The sequence below is a fragment of the Schistocerca gregaria genome, chromosome 11 (genome assembly GCF_023897955.1).
Source record: "Schistocerca gregaria isolate iqSchGreg1 chromosome 11, iqSchGreg1.2, whole genome shotgun sequence".
NCBI lineage: Eukaryota > Metazoa > Arthropoda > Insecta > Orthoptera > Acrididae > Schistocerca > Schistocerca gregaria.
In genome coordinates, this window is record NC_064930.1 from 85,051,486 (window position 1) to 85,078,232 (window position 26,747).

General features: G+C 44.0%; 1 protein-coding gene across 1 annotated transcript in view; it reads left to right on the plus strand.

Annotated features, from left to right (window-relative positions):
- LOC126295328 (adenylate cyclase type 6) overlaps positions 1-26,747 on the plus strand; it is a 2,630,635-nt gene that overhangs the window by 2,591,608 nt on the left and 12,280 nt on the right. Inside the window, exon 26 of the mRNA XM_049987795.1 lies at positions 20,083-20,289. Coding sequence (XP_049843752.1) covers positions 20,083-20,289 — 207 coding nt within the window. The remainder of the gene's footprint in view (positions 1-20,082; positions 20,290-26,747) is intronic.

Here is a 26,747-nt window from a genome sequence, read left to right on the forward strand (position 1 = left end):
ACTTGTCCTTACCAGATAGGACTGACAGAGTACATCGAAAAAGTTCAAAGAAAGGCAGCACTTTTTGTATTATCGCGAAATATGGGAGAGCGGGTCACAGAAATGACACAGGAGTTGGGGTGGACATCATTAAAAGAAAGGCGTTTTTCGTTGCAACGGAATCTTCTCACGAAATTCCAACCACCAACTTTCCCCTCTAAATGCGAAAATATTTTGTTGACACCGACCTACATAGGGAGGAACGATCACCAAGATAAAATAAGGGAAATCAGAGCTCGTACTGAAAGATACAGGTGTTCATTCTTCCCGCGTGCTATACGAGATTGGAATAATAGAGATCATGAAGGTGGTTCGATGAACCCTCTGCCAGGCACTTAAATGTAATTTGCAAAGTATCCATATATATATATATATATATATATATATATATATATATATATATATATATATATATATATATATCATAAAATAATTATATTCTTGCCCAAAATTTTTAAAAGTACCTTCTCCATTTCCTTCATATTTTAACGTTTCTGTAAAAAACGTTTAGACACACATAGACTGTATACTTTCATAACAGTGAAACGTTGTTAGCAAACAGAAGAGATCTACTCATGGCTTTCTGTAACAAAATGAAATGCCTACAGCCATCCTTATGATCTCAGTTATTATGTACCTACCAGTTTCGTCGCTTCAGTGCCCCATCTTTGGGCATGTATGCACAAATAGTAACGATAGCATTTCAACTTATCAACCATGAAATAGAAAGACACATTAAAAGCAGAATGAGAATCAAGGACAAGACTCTACAAGTGAATTTACAGTAATTGTATGACAGAATGAACAGATACATACATTGTCACATTCGTAAAGTATACCATAACAAATTTCCACTCTATACATTTTACAATTATGCTACTTATTAATAACTTCATTATATAACTATTCCATGATTTTTATTGGCCTGTTGGACATACGTTATCTGCACGACACTAAAATAACTAACTGAATGGCAAAAAAATGTAGAAGATAATACATTTATGAAAGAGACGACAACCTCAGAAACAAGTAAAGTCAAGGCATGATCTATATGTCGTGTCAAAGTATAAAATGCTGAGTTGTAAAACGTATGAAAGAGACTAAAACCTCAGTAACGAGTAAAGTGAAAAAACATGAACTATATGTCGTGTCAAAGTATAAGATGCTGAGTTGTAAACAGTTGAGGGACTTACTTACGTCATATACATAAAATGAATGTCCAAGACGTGTCAGAGAGCCAAATATAGGGCCCACCTCAGATTATACAATATCTAGAACATATGAAAAAACCCTGAAAGAAACTGTTCATCTTGAACAACAACCATGTGCAGATGCATCCATATATCACCTACTGCCACGAAAGAAACATTTAAAGATATCTAGTTACAGTTCTAGGGCTAACACATGCAATTCTATCACCAAGCACCTAACTGAAGGGCTTCAGGCATATAAATGATGAAACCTGTTTAGACTGATTTTGAACACATCAAAATGGGAATTCACTGCTTGACAACTGTTCCTTAACAACCGACACTTGCTGACCAACAACGGCCAATTTCAACGGATCAAGCGACAGTTGCTGCAGAACACCTGACCAATGACAGTAAAAGGAAATGTAGAAGGCGTGACGTGTTCACGGCAGCGAAGGACATTCATTCGACAGCTCATGCAAAGTACAGCGCAGACGAAGGTTGTTGTCGAACTGATTAGTGTGACATTATCTGTGGTACGGCAACATGTCTGCAAGACATCATTCGAGTGTTTACTACCGTCGACGTGTAGTTGGACGTCTCGAAGCCGGTCAGTCACTACTGTGTCACAGTAATGGGTTTGCCCAAAAGTGTCATCTAGCAGTTAAAAAAGGCCGCTGAGGAGGGCAATGCTACGCAAACGCATTCCAGTGGTCGTAGATGGATCACCACACCTTAACAAGTTTGATACGAAGTCCTAGTACCGAAAGGGAACAAACGCCTCACTCCTAGGTAGATCGCTGCCGACCTTGCGACCGTTGCCGGTACACATGTCTCTGCGAGAACCATTTCGCGGCGAATAAATCAGGCGTCCCACTTCAACCACTGCGTCGTCCAGAAACAGTTCATTGGTGTAGGAAGTACACTATGTGATCATACATTTTTCATATTAGCTGCATTGCGCTGCCACATACTACCAGGTACTCCATATCAGCGACCTCAGTAGTTATTAGACATCGTGACAGAACAGAACTGGGCTCTTCGCGGAACTCAAGGCCTTCGAAAGTGGTCAGGTCATTGGGTGTCACTTGTGTCATACGTTAGTACGCTAAATTGCCACATTCCTAAACATACCTAGATCTACAGTTTCTGATGTGTTATTGAAGTGGAAACGTGCAGAGACACGTAGACCACAAAAGCGTCCAGGCCGACCTCGTCTGTTGACTGACAGAAACAGCTGACAGTTTAAGAGGGTCATAATGTGTAATGCACAGGAATTCCAAACTCCATCAGGATCCACTGGAAGTACTGTGATGGTTAGTCGGGAGGTGAGAAAACTTGGATTTCACGGCCGAGAGGCTGCTCATAAGCCACCCATCATGCTGGTGAATGCCAAACGACGCCTCGCTTGGTGTAAGGAGCGTAAACATTGGACGAATGTACTGTGAAGAAACATTGTGTGGAGTGACGAATCACGCTACGCAATGTGGCATTCCGATGGCAGTTTATGGGTATGGCGAATGCCTGGCGAACGTCATCTGCGAGCGTGTCTAGTGCCAACAGTAAAATTAGGAGGCGATTGTTATTATGGTGTGATCGTGTTTTTCAGGGAGAAGGCTCGCACCCCTTGTTATTTCACGTGAAACTATCGCAGCACAGGCCTACATTGATGTTTTAAACACCTTCTTGCTTCCCACTGATGAAGAGCAATTTGAGGATGACGATTGCATCTTTCAACACGATCGAGCACGACCTGTGGCGGAGTGGTTACACGACAATAACATCCGTGTAATGGATTGGCCTGCACAGAGTGCTGGCCTGAATCCTACAGAATAGGTTTGGGATGATTTGGAACGCCGACTTCGTGCCAAGGCTCACACACCGACATCCATACCTCTCGTCACTGCAGCACTCCGTGAAGAATGGGCTGCCGTTCCCCAAGAAACCTTCCAGCACCCGATTGAACGTATGCGTGCGAGAGTGGAAGCCGTCATCAAGGCTAAGGGTGGGCCAACACTATACTGAATTCCAGCATTACCGATGGAGGACGCCACGAACTTGTAAGTCATTTCCAGCCAGGTGTCCGGATACTTTTAATCACATAGTGTATGTCGATTGGGGCCAGCGACAGTGAAGTTCTGCGACGAATATCTCTTCATTGTAGCAAGTGACTCTGGCCACTGGTTAGCGTGGAGAGACAGGGAGGGGAACACGCTATAGAGCACAGAATTTTCTGAACAGCATCGGTATTGGCTAGCATTATGCACAGTGGCCGAACTCCGCAGTATAGGTACCGTTACAGCGTAGCAGTATTGGGGTTGGGGTAGGGGAAGGAGACCAGACAGCGAGGTCATCTGTCTCGTCGGATTAGGGAAGGACGGGGAAGGAAGTCGGCCGTGCCCTTTGAAAGGAACCATCCCGGCATATGCCTGGAGCGATTTAGGGAAATCACGGAAAACCTAAATGAGGATGGCCGGGCGCGGGATTGAACCGTCGTCCTCGCGAATGCGGTAGCGGTATTAGGGGGCGATTATTCTGGATCACGTCTGTCTGTTTAGGGGTGCGGTATGTCACGACTGTCTATTTATGGACTTGAAACCCGCCCACACAGGACCGCTGAAGTGTGGGAACACACACTGGAGAGTGATGATACTGAACGTTTGCAATGGCCTGCACATTTCCCACAACTAAACCCCACAGTACATGGCTGGGATGCTCTTGGCAGACGTGTTTCTCAACAAACACACCTTCCCCGGACGTCGCAACAACTGGAAACGGCCTTGAGAGAGTAGTGGGACACTATCTCCCAAAGACTCCTCAGCAGTCTCATCAGATGAATTCGCAATTGTAAATAACGACTCCCATTAGCTGCTGAATGGAATGACGACACTGAAAATTTGTGCCGGAACGGGACTCGATCCCGTATTTCCCGCTTATCGCCAGCGGTCGCCTTACCATTTGCCTATCTGTGCTCGACTCACGTCCATACCCAAACTTCCATATGTCGTCGACCGTAAGACTACAGTCTGTACTCACACAGCCATTATGTGTATTCCCGTACAGATCACACGTAGTGCTTGAAAGTCTCATGCCCGGTATCAGCAGCCAAATACAATATTGCAGTGCTGTGTTATTCTGATGACAATGTGGCCATCACAGCTGGCGACCGTACACGTATGGTTGACGACATATGGACGTTTGGACCTGGTCGTGAGTCGTGGCACGGATAACCAAATGGTAAGGCGACCACGCGCGATAAACTGGAAATCCGGGTTCGTGTCCTGGTGTGGCACAAATTTTCATTGTCGTCATTCCATACTACACCTGATGTTAGTCATTATTCGCTACTGTGAATTGATCTAATGTGTTTCGTAACAGCTGTGGTCGCACACAATGTGAGTGTGGGGTTGATCTGCTATTCTGTTATTCTGCACAACCGATTAATCTGAGATGTACCCTTTACCCTGTGGCTCCTGCAAGATGCAGTTTCCACCCCCACACTACTACAGAAGTCAGACAGACGCTCCTAACGTTCTAAAGAGAAATGTCTGAAAAATTTGCAGCAATAAATATCTTCTGGAGTCGTCTACTGTAAGGAAATGACACAAAAATTCACAAAATTTCTTACGTAACTAGTAGGGTACTTGGGTACTGGAGTAGTGCTAGTTAGTGTAAGAAAAACACGAAATAAACGAAAACTATTATTTATTTTGCAAAAATTCTGAGAAGTCACACACGGCCGCGGTAGTCTTGGGTTCTAGGCGCTCAGTCCAGAGCCAAACGACTGCTACAGTCGCAGGATCGAATCCTGCCTCGGACATGGATGTGTGTATGGATGTGTGTGATGTCCTTAGGTTAGTTAGGTTTAAGTAGTTCTAAGTTCTAGGGGACTGATGACCACAGATGTTAGTCCCATAGTACTCAGAGCCATTTGAACCATTTTTTGAGAAATCACAATGGCACTTTTAGTTATGTATTGAACAAGTTATATCCTAGTTCTTTTTGGAATGTGAAGTTACCTCTCAAGGATAGAATTCGCTAATAAAATTTCTATACAAAGTTTAAGATTCTTATTGACTTGGCAGAATGGCTGAGATGCATGCCTACTCAACTTGAATAATTATCCTTTGGAATGTTGCTAGGTACGGTCGAGGCTGTCATGTGTGAAATGCAGTGAAGTGTACTGTTGTGGAGGAAATATGGGGCTCGCAATAGCTGCAGTGCACAATACCGTAAGCTGCAATGACTGCTGTCTGCGCCGCTCGCTGCTGACAAATAAGATAACTCTCGTTCTATCTGGATTGACCTTTGCCAATCAAACTCTCCCTACGCCTTGATGAAGTCAAGGACTCCTATACGCCCCTAGTCTAACTATTGGCGTGGTACACCGGTCAGATAACCAGTCCACTGCGGATGCCACTCAAAAAAATTCGCTTGCAGGCATTTAACTATAACTCTGTCCGTTCACACCGCACAGTAAGTGTGTCAGCCAACACTGTGAACAATGCTTAATCGCAAGGACTCAAAATAGAGTCGCCCTCCGATTCTCTCTCGACAGAGGTGCTCTCCCAGTGAAGTACTGAGGAGAGACTTGTTCCTTGCTCCAAGAGCGACAACAGAACGGCGCCTCTCCACGCCAGATGTGACGGGGTATATCTTTCGGTCTCTTCCATTACTCCTTCATCTCAAGGCGTCAGAAATATCGTCTGCCAATCGACATTGCTCTTCTAAAATGCGAGAATGACGTTTTTTTTAAGGCGACCAGTCTGGAAATCTGTAGTATCGGCGTTTGGCGTTTGCTGTTTCCCTGTGAAAATTTCTGAAACTGCGTGCTATGTGTAAAGAATGCGTAGGTTGGGCACACCCACACAATGTAGCTTTTTTGTGTGTGTTGTGTATCCCCTCAGAAAAAAAACTCAAGCTGTGAACTCTGCCGACTTCCGTGGCCAAAAGCCATTAACAAGATCTTGTTGTCCACCTCTTCCAATCCAGCGTTGTGGAATGGCGTTGTTAAGACAACGCCGCGCCTCATTATGAAAGTGAGGTGGGGCGCATAAAAATCACTGGAATCTTTGGGAAGTTGAGGAAGTAACCAATTTTTCAGTGTGTTCTGGTATGTCATTTCTGTCACAGTTTCCTCTGCCAAAAACGGAAGGTCCATCAACTTTGTGAACCAAAACAGCAGAAAACACTTTCAGTTCCGTTGAGTCTCTTTCACGTTCGACGACAGCACCATTATTTTGTGACCCAAAATTCTTTGATTACGGCGGTTAACTGTACCCCATAGATAAAAAGGTCAATCCGTCTGAAAAGATGAAGTCGTGTGGAGAAAGTGTCTTCAGCCATATTTTGGAGAAATGCAAAATTCCTAACTTCTGTTATGGTCGCTGGGACGCAGTTGCTCCAGTAACTGCAACTTCTAAGGCTTTGTATATGCATGCGTCCTTTCAGAAGGTTTGAGGAAGTAGAAGTTATTGGTCTGTCCGTCTTGTGGACTTCCGAGGGCATCGCGTGAACACGTCTCGGATGCACTGGACATTTTGATCAGACGTGCGTGGCCAACCAGGTTCTCTTCCCTTTGCATTGAGAGGTTACTACCGTTATCTTTTCCAGTCGCAACTCTCCCACCTGTTGCATCTAGCACTGAGGCTTACCAGATGTGTGGCTTGCCAAGAGATTGCTTTCAATATTTGTGCATCGGAAATGCTGATATGACTAAATGAAGCCACTGCTACTGTATACTGATAGCGAAGCCCAATCACCCAAATGCTTTGCTATGATTTTTTTCTGTTTTAAAAATTATCTTAACGCAACGGAATTAAACGTATCTGACTAATGAATTTTAAATATGGCACTGTGTGTGACATTTCCGATGGGCTCACTCCACTTTGACAAGACCACATTCCCATTCTATTGCATTCATTTTAACCAGTGGTTGGCTATTCTAGTAATAGGGAGATTATGGCAAAAATGTCTGTACAAAATGGCTACCCTCCACTGAATAATCATGGCCACCATTTTATTTCATATCTCCTCTTTTACTTTCTCAGATTCTACCACCGCAATGATACAGAATTTCCTCCAATACATTTAAAGATAAAAGAAAACAAGGAATTCTCCGCCCAGTGGGCATGACATTACGTACAGTTTTCAATATCCTACGGTCTCTTTAACATTTTTCCTTATCACTATAGTGCACTTTCTGGATTGGTACGGGCATCCACTACTGCTCTCTCACACTCTCATAAGCTCATTCATTCATTAATAACCTAGAGAATTTACTAGCAGTTAGGCTATCCAAAGAAAATTCCTGCTATTTGGTGCAGTACTTGTAACTAAGTCGCCACACTCAAATTACACAAATTAAACATATAAATGAAACAGTACAACCGAGTTTTGGTAGTGCACAACAAAACTTCAACCCAGGTCAACAGGTCACAGTACTGCAGATTAAAATTGACACGTAACCTTTCCTAGAGACCTGTCACATAGTCTGGAGGATTTATACTCATCTCCCTCTGCAGTGTAACCCTCATTGTGTTGCTGGGCAGATGGCTAACTCGCGTTTTGCTCTCTTGAGAGCATCAAAATTTCTAACTTGCTCCACATGAATGTCGTTAATAACGGTAATTTTGGCACCATGATTACTTAATTATCTCACACACGGTTCCTCAACTTAAAGATTGAAAAAGCACCTCTGTTTTCCACTGTCTCTTGGTCAGATTGAGACAAAGTCAATACTCACCATGTGGAGGTGTTTGTTCCTAATTCAAATTCTGCACACGCAGAGCTTAAATATTCTCAGCTTAAATTTACGCACGCAAGTATCTCAGCTTAAAATTAACACATGTAAGTATCTCATCTTAAAATTACCATTCACTGTGACCGTTGGTCACTACCGAATAAGCCTAAACTCCCCATGGATTTCACATGCATACCTTTACCTGAATCTCCCACCAAAAAGTTTTGTTCTCGTTAATATTCTGAAAAGGGAAATCATTGTTTCTAGCTACTCTTAAATACTCCATATGCATTCCATGCCCATATTCCTTAATTTTACGTAGCACACTGAAAACAGATGTTTCAACTTCAGGAACCAACGACAAAGTGCAGCAACATGGCCGTCCCTCAGGCCATCCCACTCTTCCACAGAAGTGCGGGAGGATCATATTACCGTATTGGTCAACCACACACAGGGCCTCTAGTGCTGTGGGATACTTCCTTTCTTTGGTTCTGCCTAATGTCACCAGAGGACTGTGTCAGGGATAATTACAGATTCTACATCCACCATCTGGGATCAGCAGACAACAAACCATTCACTCATTTCTCAAACATCACAAAACTGGATACAGGGATCTATTTTTGATGGAAGTGCACATTGGAAAAGAGCACAGGTAGTCCAAGTCTTCAAGAAGGGTCGTCGAGCAGATGCGCAAAACTATAGACCTATATCTCTGACGACGATCTGTTTTAGAATTTTAGAACATGTTTTCTGCTTGAGTATCATGTCGTTTTTGGAAACCCAGAATCTAACATGGATCCGGAAACAGCGATCGTGTTTTACCCAACTCGCTTTATTTGTTCATGAGACCCAGAAAATATTAGATACTGGCTCCCAGGTAGATGCTATTTTTATTGATTTCCGGAAGGCGTTCGATACAGTTCCGCACTGCCGCCTGATAAACAAAGTAAGAGCCTACGGAATATCAGACCAGCTGTGTGGCTGGATTGAAGAGTTTTTAGCAAACAGAACACAGCATGTTGTTATCAATGGAGAGACGTCTACACACGTTAAAGTAACCTCTGGCGTGCCACAGGGGAGTGTTATGGGACCATTGCTTTTCACAATATATATAAATGACCTAGTAGATAGTGTCGGAAGTTCCATGTGGCTTTTCGCGGATGATGCTGTAGTATACAGAGAAGTTGCAGCATTAGAAAATTGCAGCGAAATGCAGGAAGATCTGCAGCGGATAGTCACTTGGTGCAGGGAGTGGCAACTGACCCTTAACATAGAAGACAAACGTAATGTACTGCGAATACATAGAAAGAAGGATCCTTTATTGCATGATTATATGACAGCGGAACAAACACTGTTAGCAGTTACTTCTGTAAAATATCTGGGAGTATGCGTGCGGAACGATGTGAAGTGGAATGATCATATAAAATTAATTGTTGGTAATGCGGGTACCAGGTTGAGATTCATAGGGAGAGTCCTTAGAAAATGTAGTCCATCAACAAAGTAGGTGGCTTACAAAACTCGTTCGACCTATACTTGAGTATTGCTCATCAGTGTGGGATCCGTACCAGATCGGGTTGACGGAGGAGATAGAGAAGATCCAAAGAAGAGCGGCGCGTTTCGTCACAGGGTTATTTGGTAACCATGATAGCGTTACGGAGATGTTTAGTAAACTCGAGTGGCAGACTCTGCAAGAGAGGCGCTCTGCATCGAGGTGTAGCTTGCCGTCCAGGTTTCGACAGGGTGCGTTTCTGGATGAGGTATCGAATATACTGCTTCCCCCTACTTATACCTCCCGAGGAGATCACGAATGTAAAATTAGAGAGATACGAGCGCGCACGCATGCTTTCAGACAGTCGTTCTTCCCGCGAACTATACGCGACTGGAACAGGAAAAGGAGGTAATGACAGTGGCAAGTAAAGTGCCCTCCGCCACACACCGTTGGGTGGCTTGCGGAGTATAAATGCAGATGTAGATGTAGATGAATAATTCAATATCCAAACTGGTCTTCTTTTCTACATCAGTATCCATTTTCAGTCTATTGAATAAAATAGTGTATATAAAATGAATGAATAAATGACTAAAATAGTGTATTGAATGAAATAGTGTTACCACAAAACCGTTGTTCTGATGAGAACAACGAAGTATGTTGTTGTACAACGGGTATTACTGTACCCAATGAGCCAAATCTTTTGCATGTCGGGTAGTCCTGTACCCTTTGAGGATACCCACCAACTTCCAATAGTTTTGTGTGACAGTCACAAATATGCTTGTGCGGAGGCGGCTTCTTCCTGAATCGGAGGCGGAAATGGAGATTGTACTTGAACAATGGACTGACATCGCGACAAAATAATTTCCCTTGTGGTGTGGTGGCCATATTTCTCAAAACAAACAACAGCGCAGCTGTGTCAAAAGAGAACCTTCTTCGATCAAGTGACATGCGTTTCTATCTTTCATAGTTTGTAACAAACAACTGAATTCTATTCGTTCTTTTTCAACCACCCAGTATATTAAAGCACCATGCTGTACTTTGGGAATTAAAGTTCCTGATCGCTTAGCAAAAGCCAGATACATCTTTGTCCGCAACGGCATGCAGAAATTTTTATTTTACTTGTTTCATTTTTCAGAATTGGCAAATTAAGGTACTGTACAGTGAGGGTAAATTTTTTTCATCGCAAAAGTTTTCACGACGTGGACATCAGATCATGTAAGTTTGCAGTCAAAAATCAGAAAAAAATATTCATTTCGTTTGTAACAGTTGAGAAATACCTACCTAGAAAACAGCACAGTTCGCTTGTTTAACTTATAAAATTAGTTGTTGATGTTCTTATTGTGCTTTACAAATCTATGCTAGGGACTGCGGCTATTGCTGAAACAACAGTTTTCGGTTATATCCTTCTTTTTTGTCTTTTTTTTTAACACGATGAGTTTAATCTGACTATTAATCGTTAGCTTCCCAGGTCTTTCTTTTATCACACTCTTCCCAGGCGCAGTATGGCAGACTGCTATCCAGTTTACTGTATATCTGTATCAATAAAAATTACATTCAGCAATTTCAGTGAAACAGTTCAGTTTTTATGTAAAAGGTTACATTAATACCTCTCAAAAAATATTACAAATAAATTATAAAGTTTATTTTTACGAAAAAGGAGTGCATAAACAGGAAACTGCGCAAAATGAACATAATATTACATGATGATGGTAATGCTATGGAAACGCAAATACCTTGCAGTCTAAATTTTAGTTTTTTTATTGTTTATTATACATGGAATAATAAAAATATAAAACCTCCCATAAAACATTGAAAAATAAAAATTAGGCTAGTACTTTTTGGATTTTAATTTCTTCCTTGCAAGTTTTTTTTACACTCTCGCTGGAAATTGTTGTAGGGATTTCAGGTTACATTGGCTCCTTGCAACACCGACAAGTATAAGACGTCTCACTCTACTTTTTTTTGGGCTGCAGGTGGAGCATGTTTTACGTGTATCCAATCTTTTTACAACGACTTTCACTCTTGCTTTACGCCTAAAACACGGTCAATAGGTGCACGAAATTCATGGGATACGTGATAGTGTTGACCCACACCAGTGGGTTTGCAAGCTTCTTCGAAAAATTAAAGCGACTCACCTGAATATTGTCTATGTAGGAATTACTTACGACCAACGTGTTGAAAAACAATGTCATTGGCCATTATTGGAATAGGCTTTGACCACCAGCGATAGTTGTTTCATCACATATATTTCTAGCAAACCTGTAGCTAAAGATTCAGTCTCTACACTTCTTTCTCCGTCACCCTGATCACTTCTTTCATTCAAGGAATTCAAAGGCAGCAAAAAAAAAAAAAAAAATCCTGTTCTGAATTATGTTCACTTTAAATTTCTTTGTCACTGTCTGAGCCAACATCACTCACTTCCTAAACTGTCCTCAGACCATTGTAAAGCAATGTACTCAATGTCAGACTCTGCAATATGAACAACAGACGAAGACCTGGCTACTGAATCCATAATGCAAAGTCGCAAGTGCCGTCTCAGAGACTGCTAGTGTAATTGAAGCAGTAATAGTGTGGCTGCACGTCATGTTCAAGTGGGTACTGACGAGAGAAACCACGGCAGCTTCCGGAAGAAACAAGTAAACAACGCTGTAATTTCCTACTCCACCATTATGCGTTAGTAAATTGTAAGAATGAGCCCTAGCGGCCTGTGAGACAGTGCTTGGAATGTTAAGGGTTAAAACCCTTCAAACCAGCCGTGAAGTGACCGCCATCGATATCCGAACTTAGTGTATCCGAACTTAGGGCCGATGCATCGTAATACGCTTAGATGTGCACAGCTCTGTATTGATGTTGCAGGGGTTCACTTTCAGCGTCTTCTATAAAAGTATTTTTCACTGTAAATAAATCGTAAGTTCAATTCAGCCCGTCGCCTCTGTAATTTCACTGCATTTCGTTGATGCTCGCGTGGGCCACTTCCATCTGCGACACCCATAAGAAATGATATGTCGGCATTGCGGGATGTTAGGGGCAATGCGTTCAGAACAAGGTGTTTCGAATCATATGATTCGTTGCTCAGAAAAATGTAGCAGAGGGACATGAAGGATTGAAGGATGATGGTTTTAAAAAATTTAATTAATGCAAAGGTATGAGTATAAGTAGATTATATACGAAGATATTTTTATTTTTATACATTACCCGAATATAATGTCTAAGTGCTCGTATCATTGCATGGCACGTTCACATAACTACACTACTGGCCATCAAAATTGCTACACCATGAAGATGACGTGCTACAGACGCGAAATTTAACCCACAGTAAGAAGATGCTGTGATATGCAAATGATTAGCTTTTCATAGGATTCACACAAGGTTGGCGCCGGTGGCGACACTTACAACGGGCTGACAAGAGGAAAGTTTGCAACCGATTTCTCATACACAAACAGCAGTTGACCGGCGTTGCCTGGTGAAACGTTGTGATGCCTCGTGTAAGGAGGAGAGATGCGTACCATCACGTTTCCGACTTCGATAAAGGTCGGATTGTAGCCTATCGCGATTGCGATTTATCGAATCGCGACTTTGCTGCTCGCGTTGGTCGAGATGCAATGACAGTTAGCAGAATATGGAATCGGTGGGTTCAAGAGCGTAATACGGAACGCCGTGCTGGATCCCAACTGCCTCGTATCACTAGCAGTCGAGTTGACAGGCGTCTTATACTCACGGCTGTAACGGATCGTGCAGCCACTTCTCGATCCCTGAGTCAACAGATGGGAACGTTTGCAAGACAACAGCCATATCTACGAACGGTTCGACGACGTTTGCAGGAGCATCGACTATCAACTCGGAGAACGTGGCTGCGGTTACCTTTGACGCTGCATGACAGACAGCAGCGCCTCCCATAGTGTACTTAACGACGAAACTGGGTGCACGAATGCCAAAACGTTATGTTTTCGGATGAATCGAGGTTCTGTTTACAGCTTCACGATGGTCGCATCCGTGTTTGGCGTCATCGCGGTGAACGCATATCGGAAGCGTGTATTCATCATCGCCATACTGGCGTATCACCCGGCGTGATGGTATGGGGTACCATTGGTTACACGTCTCGGTCAGCTCTTGTTCACATCGACGGCACTTTGAACAGTGGACGTTACATTTCAGATGTGTTACGACCCGTGGCTCTACCCTTCATTCGATCCCTGCGAAATCCTACATTTCAGCAGCATAATGCACGACCGCATGTTGCAGGTCCTGTACGGGCCTTTCTGGGTACAGAAAATGTTCCACTGCTGCCCTGGTCAGCACGCTCTCCAGATCTCTCATCAATTGAAAACGTCTGGTCAATGGTCGCCGAGCAACCGGCTCGTCACAATTCGCCAGTCACTACTCTTGATGAACTGTGCTATCGCGTTGAAGCTGCATGGGCAGCTGTACCTGTACACACCATCCAAGCTCTGTTAGACTCAATGCCCAGGTGTATCAAGGCCGTTATTACGCCAGAGGTGGTTGTACTGGGTACTGGTTTCTCAGGGTATGTGCACCCAAACGGCGTGAAAATGTAATCACATGTAATCTAGTATAATATATTTGTCCAATGAATACCCTTTGATCATCTGCATTTCTTCTTGGTGTAGCAATGTTAATGGCCAGTAGTGTATGTCTCAGACAGTGTGAGGTAAAACTGTACTTGTAAATTTAAAGTCTTGGGAAGATTGGTAGCGGGAAGATATCATAGCGTAACAGGTACGCGGAACTGTGTCACCTGTTTGGAATCCTAATTCCATTTCTCGAAGAGTACTCTACGGCATTGCCCCCTACCTAGCTAGCATTAATCGCTAATCCCTCGTCCAGAGCAAAGTCCCAACCGACTGGAAGAATGCGCAGGTGACTGCTGTATAAAAGAAGGGTGAATAAACGGCCCCTCAAAATTACAGACCAATATCCTTAACACTGGTTTGCTGCAGAATCCTTGAACACATTCTCAGTTAGAATTCAATAAATTTTCTTGAGACGGAGAATCATATGTTCACCAATTAGCATGTCCGTTTCTCACATGATATACTGAGAACTGTGGATGAAGGGCAACAGGCAGATTCTATATTTCTGGATTTACGGAAAGCGTTTGACTCGGTGTCCCATTGCATGCTGTTAAAAGAAGGTACGAGCGTGCGAAATAGATTCACAGATACGTGAGTGGCTCGAAGGCTTCTTAAGTTACAGAAACAGTGTGTTGTCATCGACGGAGATTGTTCATCATCGTCAGGAACGCCCCAGGGAAGTGTGATAGGTCCGCTGTTGTTCTCCATATACATAAATGATTTGGCGCACAGGGTGGGCAGCAGTCTGCGGTTGTTTGCTAATGATGCTGTGGTGTACGGTAAGGAGTGGAAGTTGAGTGACTGTAGGAGGATAGAAGTTGACTTAAGGTTTCTGGATGGTGTGATGAATGACAGCTACCTCTGAATGTAGAAAAACGCAAGTTCATGCGGATGAGCAGCAAAAGCGACCCAGAATATTCGGAAACAGCATTAGTAGTGCCTGCTTTACACAGTCTCGTCGTTTGAATATCTGGGCGCAACGTTGAGAAGCGATATGAAGTGAAACTAGCACGGGAGGTTTATTGGGAGAATTCTAGGAAAGTGGAGTTGATCTGTAAAGAAAATCGCGTATAGGACGCTAGCGGGACTTATTCTTGAGCACTGCTCGAGTGTTTCGGATCCGTATCAGGTCGGACAAAAAAAAAAAAAAAAAAAAAAAAAAAAAAAAAAAAAAAAAAAAACAGACGAAATTCAGAGGCGGGATGTTAGGTTTGTTACTGGTACGTTCGAACAAAACTTAAATGTTAGGGAGATGCTTGAGGAACTGAAATGGGAATTCCTGGAGGGAAGACAGTGTTCTTTCCGACAAACACTACTGAGAAAATTTTGAGAACTGACATTTAAAGCTGCCTGCCGAATGATTCTACTGCCACGATGATGCATTGAGCGTAAGGTCCACGAAGATAAGACCAGGTAAATTAGGGCCCACACGATCGCATGTACACAGTTGTTTTTTCCTCGCTCTGTTTGCGAGTGAAACAGGAAAGGAAATGACTAGTAGCGGTGGGGAGTTACCTCCGCCAAGCACCTTATGGTGAATTTCAGAGTATTGATGTAGGTGCGTAATTATGTTTTCTGGTGATGGAGGTATTGGCGTTCGCAGGAATTTATCTGGATGGGGCGGGGGGGGGGGGGGGGGGGGGGGACAAGTGCTTGTCAATGGAAATAATAACTTTAAGTAACGTATTAAATATTGGACCATCAACGCACGAAAAATTATGATAATCATTTTGTTTTTTCGTTCAAACCCAGTTCTCTAAATAAGTTTTCGTCAGCGATCTTCGACGCTCATTGACACAATTTTTCATCCACCTTCTTTCTGTTTGCAACAAATTAGAGCAGTAGGGGATGACAATCGGTTACATTAAGGTTTTTGGTTAAAATTTGCAGCTCCTGTCACCAAATCTCACCAAGACGTCGGCCGGGTAAAAATATGTAAAGATAAATGTTGAAATTTTTTTTCAAACATTGATTACAAAAATTTTATAAAAGTAATTTTTTATTTACAAAGTGTACTAAAAGTGATTTTAACACGTGATTAAAAACACATTTTTATCACTTGTTAAAATATGCCCACCAGGAATAGTATTTGGGAGGACAGACACACAGATAGAGGGACAAAATGGCTACACGAAAACAGTATTAGCCGTTTTGACGGACCCCTAGAAAAGTTGACCTTTTATTGATATAATATATATTCATTAAACGTTACTGAAGCTCTACTTCCTTTGTAGATGAAAGACTACACTGTTTGTACCTTGTCGGTGAAATTCAGCCTGGCTTCCTTCCACAAATGATTAATATCTTGCTCACGCGTTTGTTCCGACTTGTCGGCGAGTCGCTTAACATACGCACTGTAAAAGTTTTGATACAAATCCATGTCGAGCTCAGTAACTTGAGGTTTATATGCGTTTCGTAACATCACGACGGACTCTCTGACTGACATGGAGTGATTCCGACTGAATGAACTCTAGTGCTCGTGAGCTACTTGTTTGAAGTCGGGAAATCTCAGGCATGCACGCGTGTAAGGCATTCAGGGCGGATGAGAGAGGTCATAAAGGCTGGGGGCCACTTCAACAGACGCCGCGCCCAACGACTCATCGTGCTTTTGTTCGCTGTCACATTTCTGTAGACATAGTGCAACCGCCGCTCGGAACTCACCTCTGTTATAGACGCCACTTTACAGCCGACGTATAGCAGTGCCAACTATCGGAACTTCTTCATCAAACTATGGGGACTGAAGCGGGAACATTCGACGATGTCCCACAACAAATTCCGCATTTTCTCAACCGAAATTTGCCGTGAAAAAAGAATGCGTTGCGTTGCTTACTAAACGCCCCACCCATATTCACTGAGCTTAGAAGTTGGCGTGGGATTGTCATTGCTCTTAAGTCCTCCCCCCCCCCCCACTTCCCCCCCCCTCGTCCCCCCACCCTCCGACCCCGAGTCCCACAACCCTCTAAATGAAATTTGGTGAGATTTTGCTGGGCCCCTCCTCTGTTTTGAACTTAAGTAATTAGTGGACGTCCCCTTATCACAACAGCAGCGCCTTAATCCCCTATCATTCCGCATCAAAGTGTTATTGCACAATACAGCGTCAATCAAAAAGGATTTAACAACTTTGGAATGATATAGAAATTTATTGCGGTAACTTACAGAATCGCTAGATGTGTCATTTTGTAGCCAAAAACCTTAAGTTTTATGTAATTGCAGACTTTCAAAAATATCGTTCAAATGGCTCTGAGCACTATGGGACTTAACATCTGAGGTAATCAGTCCCCTAGACTTAGAACTACTGAAACCTAACTAACCTAAGGACATCACACACATCCATGTCTGAGGCAGGATTGGAACCTGCGACCGTAGCAGCAGCACGGTTCCGGACTGAAGCGCCTAGAACCGCTCGGCCACAGCGGCCGGCGGGCTGACCAGCACTTCCGATCATATGAACAAAAACAAAATTGAATCGATTCATGGATCCCCACAAAAGACGCCCAGTTCTTCCGACACGGGATTCGTATGATATCCGAAAGACGGGAGAATGTAGTGTCCAGCGATGGGCAATACTATGAATCATAATTTTTTTGTAAGTTTTTCACAATAAGGCCCCGAACTTGCACTGGATAGTGGCAGCTCCTAGCATTGACATATAGGTTCGTATGTGTTTCCTTCCTGTACCCCGAATGTCCCAGCGTGCCTCCTGCGTTTCTAGTAACCAGGATGTACATGAAGGGTAGGCTTCCGTTTTTCTCTATCTCCATGGTAATCTTGATGTTTTCATGTATACCGCTGAGGTGCTGCAGGATCTCAAGTGGTTTATGTTTACCATGTGGCCAGACCACAAAGGTGTCATCCACATATCTGTAAACTGCTTTCGGTTTCGTTGGAGCCGTGTCCAATGCTCCCTCCTCGAAATATTCCATGTATAGGTTAGCCATGCTTGGTGCGTCCCACTCCATACACAGGAGTGCAAGTGTGGTGCACAGTTAAAATGGCTGCTTCCAACAATCCGGAGCTTGCCCACTGTTTTGGTTCCATGAAACGAACTCAGCTGTTCGGCGTAAACTTCGCATCACCGCCATGGTGAATACCCACAGTGTAGAATAAGACAACCAAAACTCTGCCGAAACAGGCCACGAATGGCCACCGGTACCGACCGGCCGCTGTGTCATCCTCAGCCCATAGGCAACGCTGGAGGCAGATACTGAGAGGCATGTGGTCAGCACACTGCTCTCCCGGCTGTATGTCAGTTTACGAGACCGGAGCCGCTACTTCTCAGCCAAGCAGCTCCTCAGTTTGCCTCACAAGGGCTGAGTGCACCCCGCTTGCCAACAGTGCTCAGCAGACCGAGTCCGACAGCGCTTTAACTTTGGTGACGTGATGGGAACCGTTGTTACCACTGTGTCAACGGCTGCACAATATGGGGCAGCAAAAATCCACATTCAGCCCTGGAACGCGTTCGTGACAGTCCCAAAGTTAACGTGTTTTGTGCCGTTAGCAAATTGAAAGTGAACAGCCCTTTCTCCTTCATGGAGAAAACTGTCGCTGGCATTGTGTATTCGGATGTGCTCGAAAACGTTTAATGCCACAAGTCGATGAAGATGACCGAGACGGGATGGTTTACGGTGCACCACCTCATCTCCTCATGGAAGTTCGAGATTTCTCCGATAGTCACTTCCCAGGTCGGTGAACTGCCTGTAAAAGGCCACTGGATTTCTTTCTCTGGTGTTTCATTAAGGACTATCGATATGTTACTCCCCTGCTTGGTGATGCTTGGAGAGATGCCTATAGCCAAAAGACCTGTAGGACGTCCTGTATTGAGGTTCAAGGACTCCTGTGAAAGAGGTATGGAGAGCTATGGAATCGACACAAACAGATGGGAGGGACGGGCTAGCATGAGATCAGAGTGGCGTGATGATATATCATCTGCAATGTCGAAGCATGGTGAAGGCTTGTTAGACAGATTAAGGCACAAAAAGCTTCGCAATGCTACCACTGCTCCTGCCCCAGCAGCCAGATGCACTTGTACCAATTGCGGCAAGAGATGCCGTGCTGCCATTGGCTTGACAAGACATATGAAAAAATACAACCCATAAACAATCAGACATATTCACACACACCTTTACCCTTAATCCAAATAAACACAGATTCATTTACAGACACTTTCCTCTTATTACGAGTATACAACACAAGTGCAGAGGGCGACATATATGCGGATTTACCAAAGTCTTTATTAGCAAGTTCAGCCATATGACAAGTACGAAAGGCAATTATGTCTCTGTCAACAAAACTTTCTAGTCCTGGTATAGATGGTGTACCGGACCCACCTCGTACAATAGCTACTGTAAGCCAACCATTACCGTGACCGAAAGTGTCGTTAATATCAACGCTAAAATTAAGTCTACGTCCAACAAATACACAAGGTCCATCAACAAGAGCAGTAGCGGCAACAGACTTCACTGGTATACGGTTCTTCTTATCACCAGCTGTTGTAGCAAACTCAATGTTCTCAATCGTTTTATACACTGTAGACCGCTTACGACGAATGTATTTCCTTCGTGGCATGTTGGCGGCGTTCAATGCAGTTGCCTGTGCACTGCAGACACTGCAACAATCATCTACCACCAAGATGTCGTGGCCAAATGTACATTCGATTTTTCAAGTAGGCTAAAGAGTTTGGTATATATAACTATTTAGCCTACTTGAAAAATCGAATGTACGCTGCCATTGGACAAGCTATGCCAGGTTTGCTGCTACGGATGTGGGAAGATATTGATTACTGGTGGGATGTCTGCCACATTGCAGATGGTAGTTACATCGAACCAAAATGACACTTGACACTTTTATGTCAAACTTAAAGTTGCTTGCTACAAAATGACACATCCACCGATTCTGTAAGCTATCCTAATAACCTTCTTTTGTACAATGTAGAGTTGTACAGTCGTAAAGACCTCTTAGACTCACCCTGTATAATTGACAGTGATTGTGCCCCAGCGTCTTCTCCATGTCACCTGGATGTCTTGTGTGCAGGTCACGCAGGAGATGTACCACATACTGCACGCCAAGGGCTACCCTCTCACCTGCCGCGGCACCATCAAGGTGAAGGGTAAGGGCGAGATGGTCACCTACTTCCTCAATGGGTACGCCACCACGCCGGCGTCGTCGACGCCAGCGTCATCAGAGCACCCGCCGGCGCCCAGCAGTGACGGTAACAGCGGCGGAGCATCCGAGAGCTAGGTAGGTACTGCGAGCAGCTTCCTCTCACCTGCTCATGGTGTTCCCTAGAAGCCACCTACAAGGACAATCTTCAGCTGTTGTGCAGCACGTCATGGCAGCCGTTAACAAAACACAAATCAACGCACAAAAACGGGTTCCGTGCACGATATTAACAATTTAGACGATTCGAGCCAGCTATGAAAGCCTACCTAAGATATGTTTCTAACATTGTGTTCGTCGATCATCTAAGCCCGTCCTATGCTCAGGCTGGATGTGAACAGGTAGGCACTATTTACTTCATTGGTTTCTGGTGTCCTCAATACCCCTTTTCACACTACCACATAAAGACAAGTCGTTGTTTTACGTTAGTACCAAAAACCTCTAAAAGTTCTTGACCATTTTCCATCATATTTTTATACGATACTGTAATGAACATTGTGACAGACATAGGCTGTTTTTAATGTATATGATACCTAACTATACCGGGTGATCAAAAGTCAGTATAAATTTGAAAACTTAATAAACCACTGAATAATGTAGATAGAGAGGTAAAAATTGACACACGTGCTTGGAATGACATGGGGTTTTATTAGACCCAAAAAAAAAACAAAGTTCAGAAAATGTCCGACAAATGGCGCTGGACAGCAAAACGTCAGTGACTGCGCATGACAATCGTGTATAAAAGGAGCTGTAATGACAGACAGAGAATCAGATGCGCCAGCAGTCGCAGCATGTTGACGTTACCTGAAAAGGCGCTTTTAGTGAAACTGTATTATCAGAATGGGGAATGCGCTAGTTCAGCGTTGCGATCCTATCGCCATAGGAAGGGGATTCGAACGGGTAAAGGTCCATTGAAAAATTCAGCTGTGGCGAGAATGATTTCGAAGTTCGAAACCACGGGTTGTTTAGGCGATAGACCCCTTAGTGGCCGAACGAACACAAGGCGTAATGCTGCTGAGACAGTTCGGGAAGAAATGGGGAAACTCCACTGCACGACGAGAAAGTCACTGTATGGGTTGGATTTAGGTTTACCACATCTTCCGTTATCGGGCCTTTTTTCTTCGAGGAGATGCGTGATTCTGGTTTTGTAACTGCTACCGTGACGAGTGAGAGGTACGCCGATATGTTACAGAATCGCATAATCCCCAGTCTGGCTGATAACACCTGCTGGAACGTACGATGTTTATGCAGGATGGCACTCCACCCAATATTGCTAGACGCGTGAAAGATCTCTTGCGCGCGTCGTTTGGTGATGATCGTGTGCTCAGTCGCCACTTTCGTCATGCTTGGCCTCCCAGGTCCCCAAACCTCAGTCTGTGCGATTATTGGCTTTGGGGTTACCTGAAGTCGCAAGTGTATCGTGATCGACCGACATCTCTAGGTATGCTGAAAGACAACATCCGACGCCAATGCCTCACCATAACTCCGGACATGCTTGACAGTGCTGTTCAAAACATTATTACTCGACTACAGCTATTGTTGAGGAATGATGGTGGACATATTGAGCACTTCCTGTAAACAACATCAGCTTTGCTTTGTCTTACTTTGTTATGCTTATTATTGCTATTCTGATCAGATGCAGCGCCATATGTTGGACATTTTTTGAACTTTTGTATTTTTTTGGTTCTAATAAAACTCCATATGTGTCAATTTGTACCTCTCTATCTACATTATTCTCTGATTTATTCAGTTTTCAAATTTATGTTGACTGTTTGATTACCCGGTATATGTAACAGACGCTAATGGAAAAAATTGCAGTACCAAAATATTATTCATGTAGACTTACAATGCCCTCAGCGGCATTTTAGCGAGAAGGAAGTACTTCTCTGGTCGGTGTATCAGTAACCTGGTGTCTTGCTGCTTCGGCAGTCCCTCGTCGCACAGTAGTATCGCTCAGGCGCCACACTCGTTTTAATAGACACACGTCACAGGATTTGCAATATGGCGGCTTTGGGCTACGCCGTATTATTCAGCCCTTTACAACACATTAACACAGTTCTCACTTTCCATACTCTTGATAGACACTGCCCACGACACGTGGCGTTCTGATAACTAATACCTTCACTTTATATCTTGTTTAATAGCCGGAATATTTGCTCGCGACCGTTCTTTCAGAGCCACCCCCGGTTACTCGACCGTGCGTTTTGAGTGGCGCTTCGCTACTAACTCGCCCTGTCTTGGCGAATGACAAGAGAGACCCCACCTTTCTCCCTTAGCCAATGGGGACACTTCGCTCGTTTCCTATATGGGGTGTTACATAAAGGTACAGCCAAACTTTCAGGAAACATTCCTCACACACAAATAAAGAAAAGATGTTATGTGGACATGTGTCCAGAAAGGCTTAATTTCCATATTAGAGCTCATTTTAGTTTCGTCAGTATGTACTGTACTTCCTCGATTCACCGCCAGTTGGCCCAATTGAAGGAAGGTAATGTTGACTTCGGTGCTTGTGTTGACATGCGACTCATTGCTCTACAATACTAGCATCGAGCACATCAGTACGTAGCATCAACAGGTTAGTGTTCATCACGAACGTGGTTTTGCAGTCAGTGCAATGTTTACAAATGCGGAGTTGGCAGATGTATGGATTAACAGGGGGCAATAGCCGTGGCGCGGTACTTTTGTATCGAGACAGATTTCCAGAACGAAGGTGTCCCGGCAGGAAGACGTTCGAAGCAATTGATCGGCGTCTTAGGGAGCACGGAACATTCCAGCCTATGACTCGCGACTGGGGAAGACCTAGAACGACGAGGACACCTGCAATGGACGAGGCAACTCTTCGTGCAGTTGACGATAATCCTAATGTCAGCGTCAGAGAAGTTGCTGCTGTACAAGGTAACGTTGACCACGTCACTGTATGGAGAATGATACGGGAGAACCAGTTGTTTCCGTGCCATGTACAGCGTGTGCAGGCACTATCAGCAGCTGATTGGCCTCTACGGGTACACTTCTGCGAATGGTTCATCCAACAATGTGTCAATCCTCATTTGAGTGCAAATGTTCTCATCATTTCAATGTGATCAAATAGTAAATTTTCACAATCGACATGTGTGGGCTGACGAGATTCCGCACGCAATCGTGCAATCACGTCATCAACACAGATTTTCTGTGAACGTTTGGGCAGGCATTGTTGGTGATGTTTTGATTGGGTCCCCTGTTCCTCCACCTACGGTCAATGGAGCATGTTATCATGATTTCATACGGTATACTTTACCTGTGCTGCTAGAACATGTGCCTTTACAAGTACGACACAACATGTGGTTCATGCACGATGGAGCTCCTGCACATTTCAGTCGAAGTGTTCGCGCGCTTCTCAACAACAGATTCGGTGACTGATGAATTGGTAGAGGCGGACCAATTGCGTGGCCTGTACGCTCTCCTGAGCTCAACTCTCTTGACTTTCATTTGTGGAGGCATTTGAAAGCTCTTGTCTACGCAACCCCAGTATCAAATGTAGAGACTCTTCGTGCTTGTATTGTGGACGCCTGCGATACAATACGCCATTCTCCAGGGCTGCATGCGACGGAGGGTGGATGCATGTATCCTCGCTAACGGAGGACATTTTGAACATTTCCTGTAACAAAGCGTTTGAAGTCACGCTGGTACGTTCTGTTGATGTGATTTGAAGAGAAGTAATAAAATGAGCTCTAACATGGAAAGTAAGCGTTTCCGGACACATGTCCAAATAACATATTTTCTTTCTTTGTGTGTGAGGAATGTTTCCTGAAAGTTTGGCCGTACCTTTTTGTAACATCCTGTATATATATAATCCAAAGTTTCAGAAAATGGGCGTTCATATCGCTGTTGCTAGGCGGATCTGACGTCACGTTTGCGGACCTTGTGACGGAAGTTTGTCCCGAACACTGTCTCAGATTGTAATATCCTACTCCAGAACAGTCGGATCTTGTCCCTGCTAAGGTTGCACAAGATTGCCTCCTATGATTTTATCATTGATACTGCTTGCTGATGGATAGCTGTCGGAAGTATGTGTATGTGTAGCCTCGCTGCTACTGAGCATTCCCGATCGCATAAATGGGCGTGATACTTGGGCTAAATACGTGAAGGGAATACACGTATGCATTACAGAACAATGAAATTTCTAGAATACAGTTGTCTAGGTAACAGCTCATGCATCGAAGCTGCTTACAACAATAATATACAGAAGAATGGAGAAGAAAATTGAGAATGCGCTAGGTGACGATCAGTTTGGCTTTAGGAAAAGTAAAGGCACGAGAGAGGCAATTCTGACGTTACGGCTCATAATGGAAGCAAGGCTAAAGAAAAATCAAGACACGTTCGTAGGATTTGTCGGCCTGGAAAAAGCGTTCGACAATATAAAATGGTGCAAGCTGTTCAAGATTCTGAAAAAAGTTGCGGTAAGCTATGAGGAGAGACGGGTCATATACAATATATACAACAACCAAGAGGGAATAATAAGAGTGGACGATCAAGAAAGAAGTGCTCGTATTAAGAAGGGTGTAAGACAAGGCTGTAGCCTTTCGCCCCTACTCCTCAGTCTGTACATCGAGGAAGCAATGATGGAAATAAAAGAAAGGTTCAGGAGTGGAATTAAAATACAAGGTGAAAGGATATCAATGATACGATTCGCTGATGACATTGCTATCCTGAGTGAAAGTGAAGAAGAATTAAATGATCTGCTGAACGGAATGAACGGTCTAATGAGTACACAGTATGGTTTGAGAGTAAATCGGAGAAAGACGAAGGTAATGAGAAGTAGTAGAAATGAGAACAGCGAGAAACTTAACATCAGGATTGATGGTCACGAAGTCAATGAAGTTATGGAATTCTGATACCTAGGCAGTAAAACAACCAATGACGGGCGGATCAAGGAAGACATCAAAAGCCGACTCGCTATGGCAAAAAAGGCATTTCCGGCCAAGAGAAGTCTACTAATATCAAATACCGGCCTTAATTTGAGGAAGAAATTTCTGAGGATGTACGTCTGGAGTACAGCATTGTATGGTGGACTGTGGGAAAACCGGAATAGAAGAGAATCGAAGCATTTGAGATGTTGTGCTATAGACGAATGTTGAAAATTATGTGGACATAAGGTAAGGAATGAGGAGGTTCTACGCAGAATCGGAGAGGAAAGGAATATGTGGAAAACACTTATAAGGAGAAGGGACAGGATGATAGGACATCTGCTAAGAAATGAGGGAATGACTTCCATGGTGCAAAAGGGAGCTGTAGAGGGCAAAAACTGTAGAGGAAAACAGAGATTTGAATACGTCAAGCAAATAATTGAGGACGTAGGTTGCAAGTGCTACTCTGAGATGAAGAGGTTAGCACAAGAAAGGAATTCGTGGCGAGCCGCATCAAACCAGTCAGTAGACTGATGACCAAAAAAAAAGGTAACATATTTAAGTGATAACATAGGAAGATCACTGGTTACTGTAAGGAAGAGATAAGCTATTGCAAATGTGAAATGCTAGCACATTAATAACCGCTGTAACCGCCAGAATGTTGAATGCGAGGATGCAAACGTGCATGCATTGTGTTGTACAGTAGGCAGATGTCAGTTCCATGTCTGTTGCATTCGGTGGGGCAATGAAGGGACACCTAATGCTGGGTGTGGATGACAACGAAGTTGTCCTCCGTTGATGTCTTATATATGCTTCGCGGATGACAAATCTGGTGACTGAGCAGGCCAAGGCAAAATGTCGACACTCCATTGAGTATAATAGGTTACAAAATCGGTATGTTATCGGTATGTTATCCTGTTGGTAAGGAGCGCCTGGAATGCTGTTCATGAGTGGCAGTACAGCAGGTCGAATCACCTGACTGCAGTGAGGGTGCGTGGGAGAGCCACGAGAGGGCTCCACGCAGTCACACGAAGCCGCATCCCAGACCATACCTCTGGGTGTAGGTCTACTGTGTCTAGCATGCAGACAGGTGGTTACCAGCCCTCAACTGGCCCCCTTCAAACCAATATAAGGCCCTCATTTGCACTGAGGCACAACCGGCTTTCACCAGGAAACTCCACAGACCTCCACCCAGTCCTCCAGTGACCTCTCGCTTGGCACCACTCAACTCGCAAATGGCGGTGGCGTGGGGTCAGTGGAAAACACGCTACAGGGCGTCTGGCTCGAAGCCCTCCTTGAAGTGACAGTTCGTTGTGCCACAGTGGTGGCAACTGCTGGCCAAATGGCTGCTGCAGATGCAGTATGATGCGACAGAACTATCAGCCGAACACAGTTGGCTTCCCTGACTGCCACATGGTAGTCCGGTAGACCGGAGCCCTGTCTTCTTGCGACCATACATTCCCATGACCACCTCTGGCAGCAGTCGTGTACAGAAGCTACATTCCCGCCAAGTCTTTCTGCAATACCGCAGAAGGCACATCCAGCTTCTTGTAGCTCCATTGCACAGCCACGTTCAAACTGACTGCAGTGTTGATAATGGCGTCTTTGTCACCTTAGATGCATTCTTAACATCGACTCGCCTCTTCGAGTCTTCTC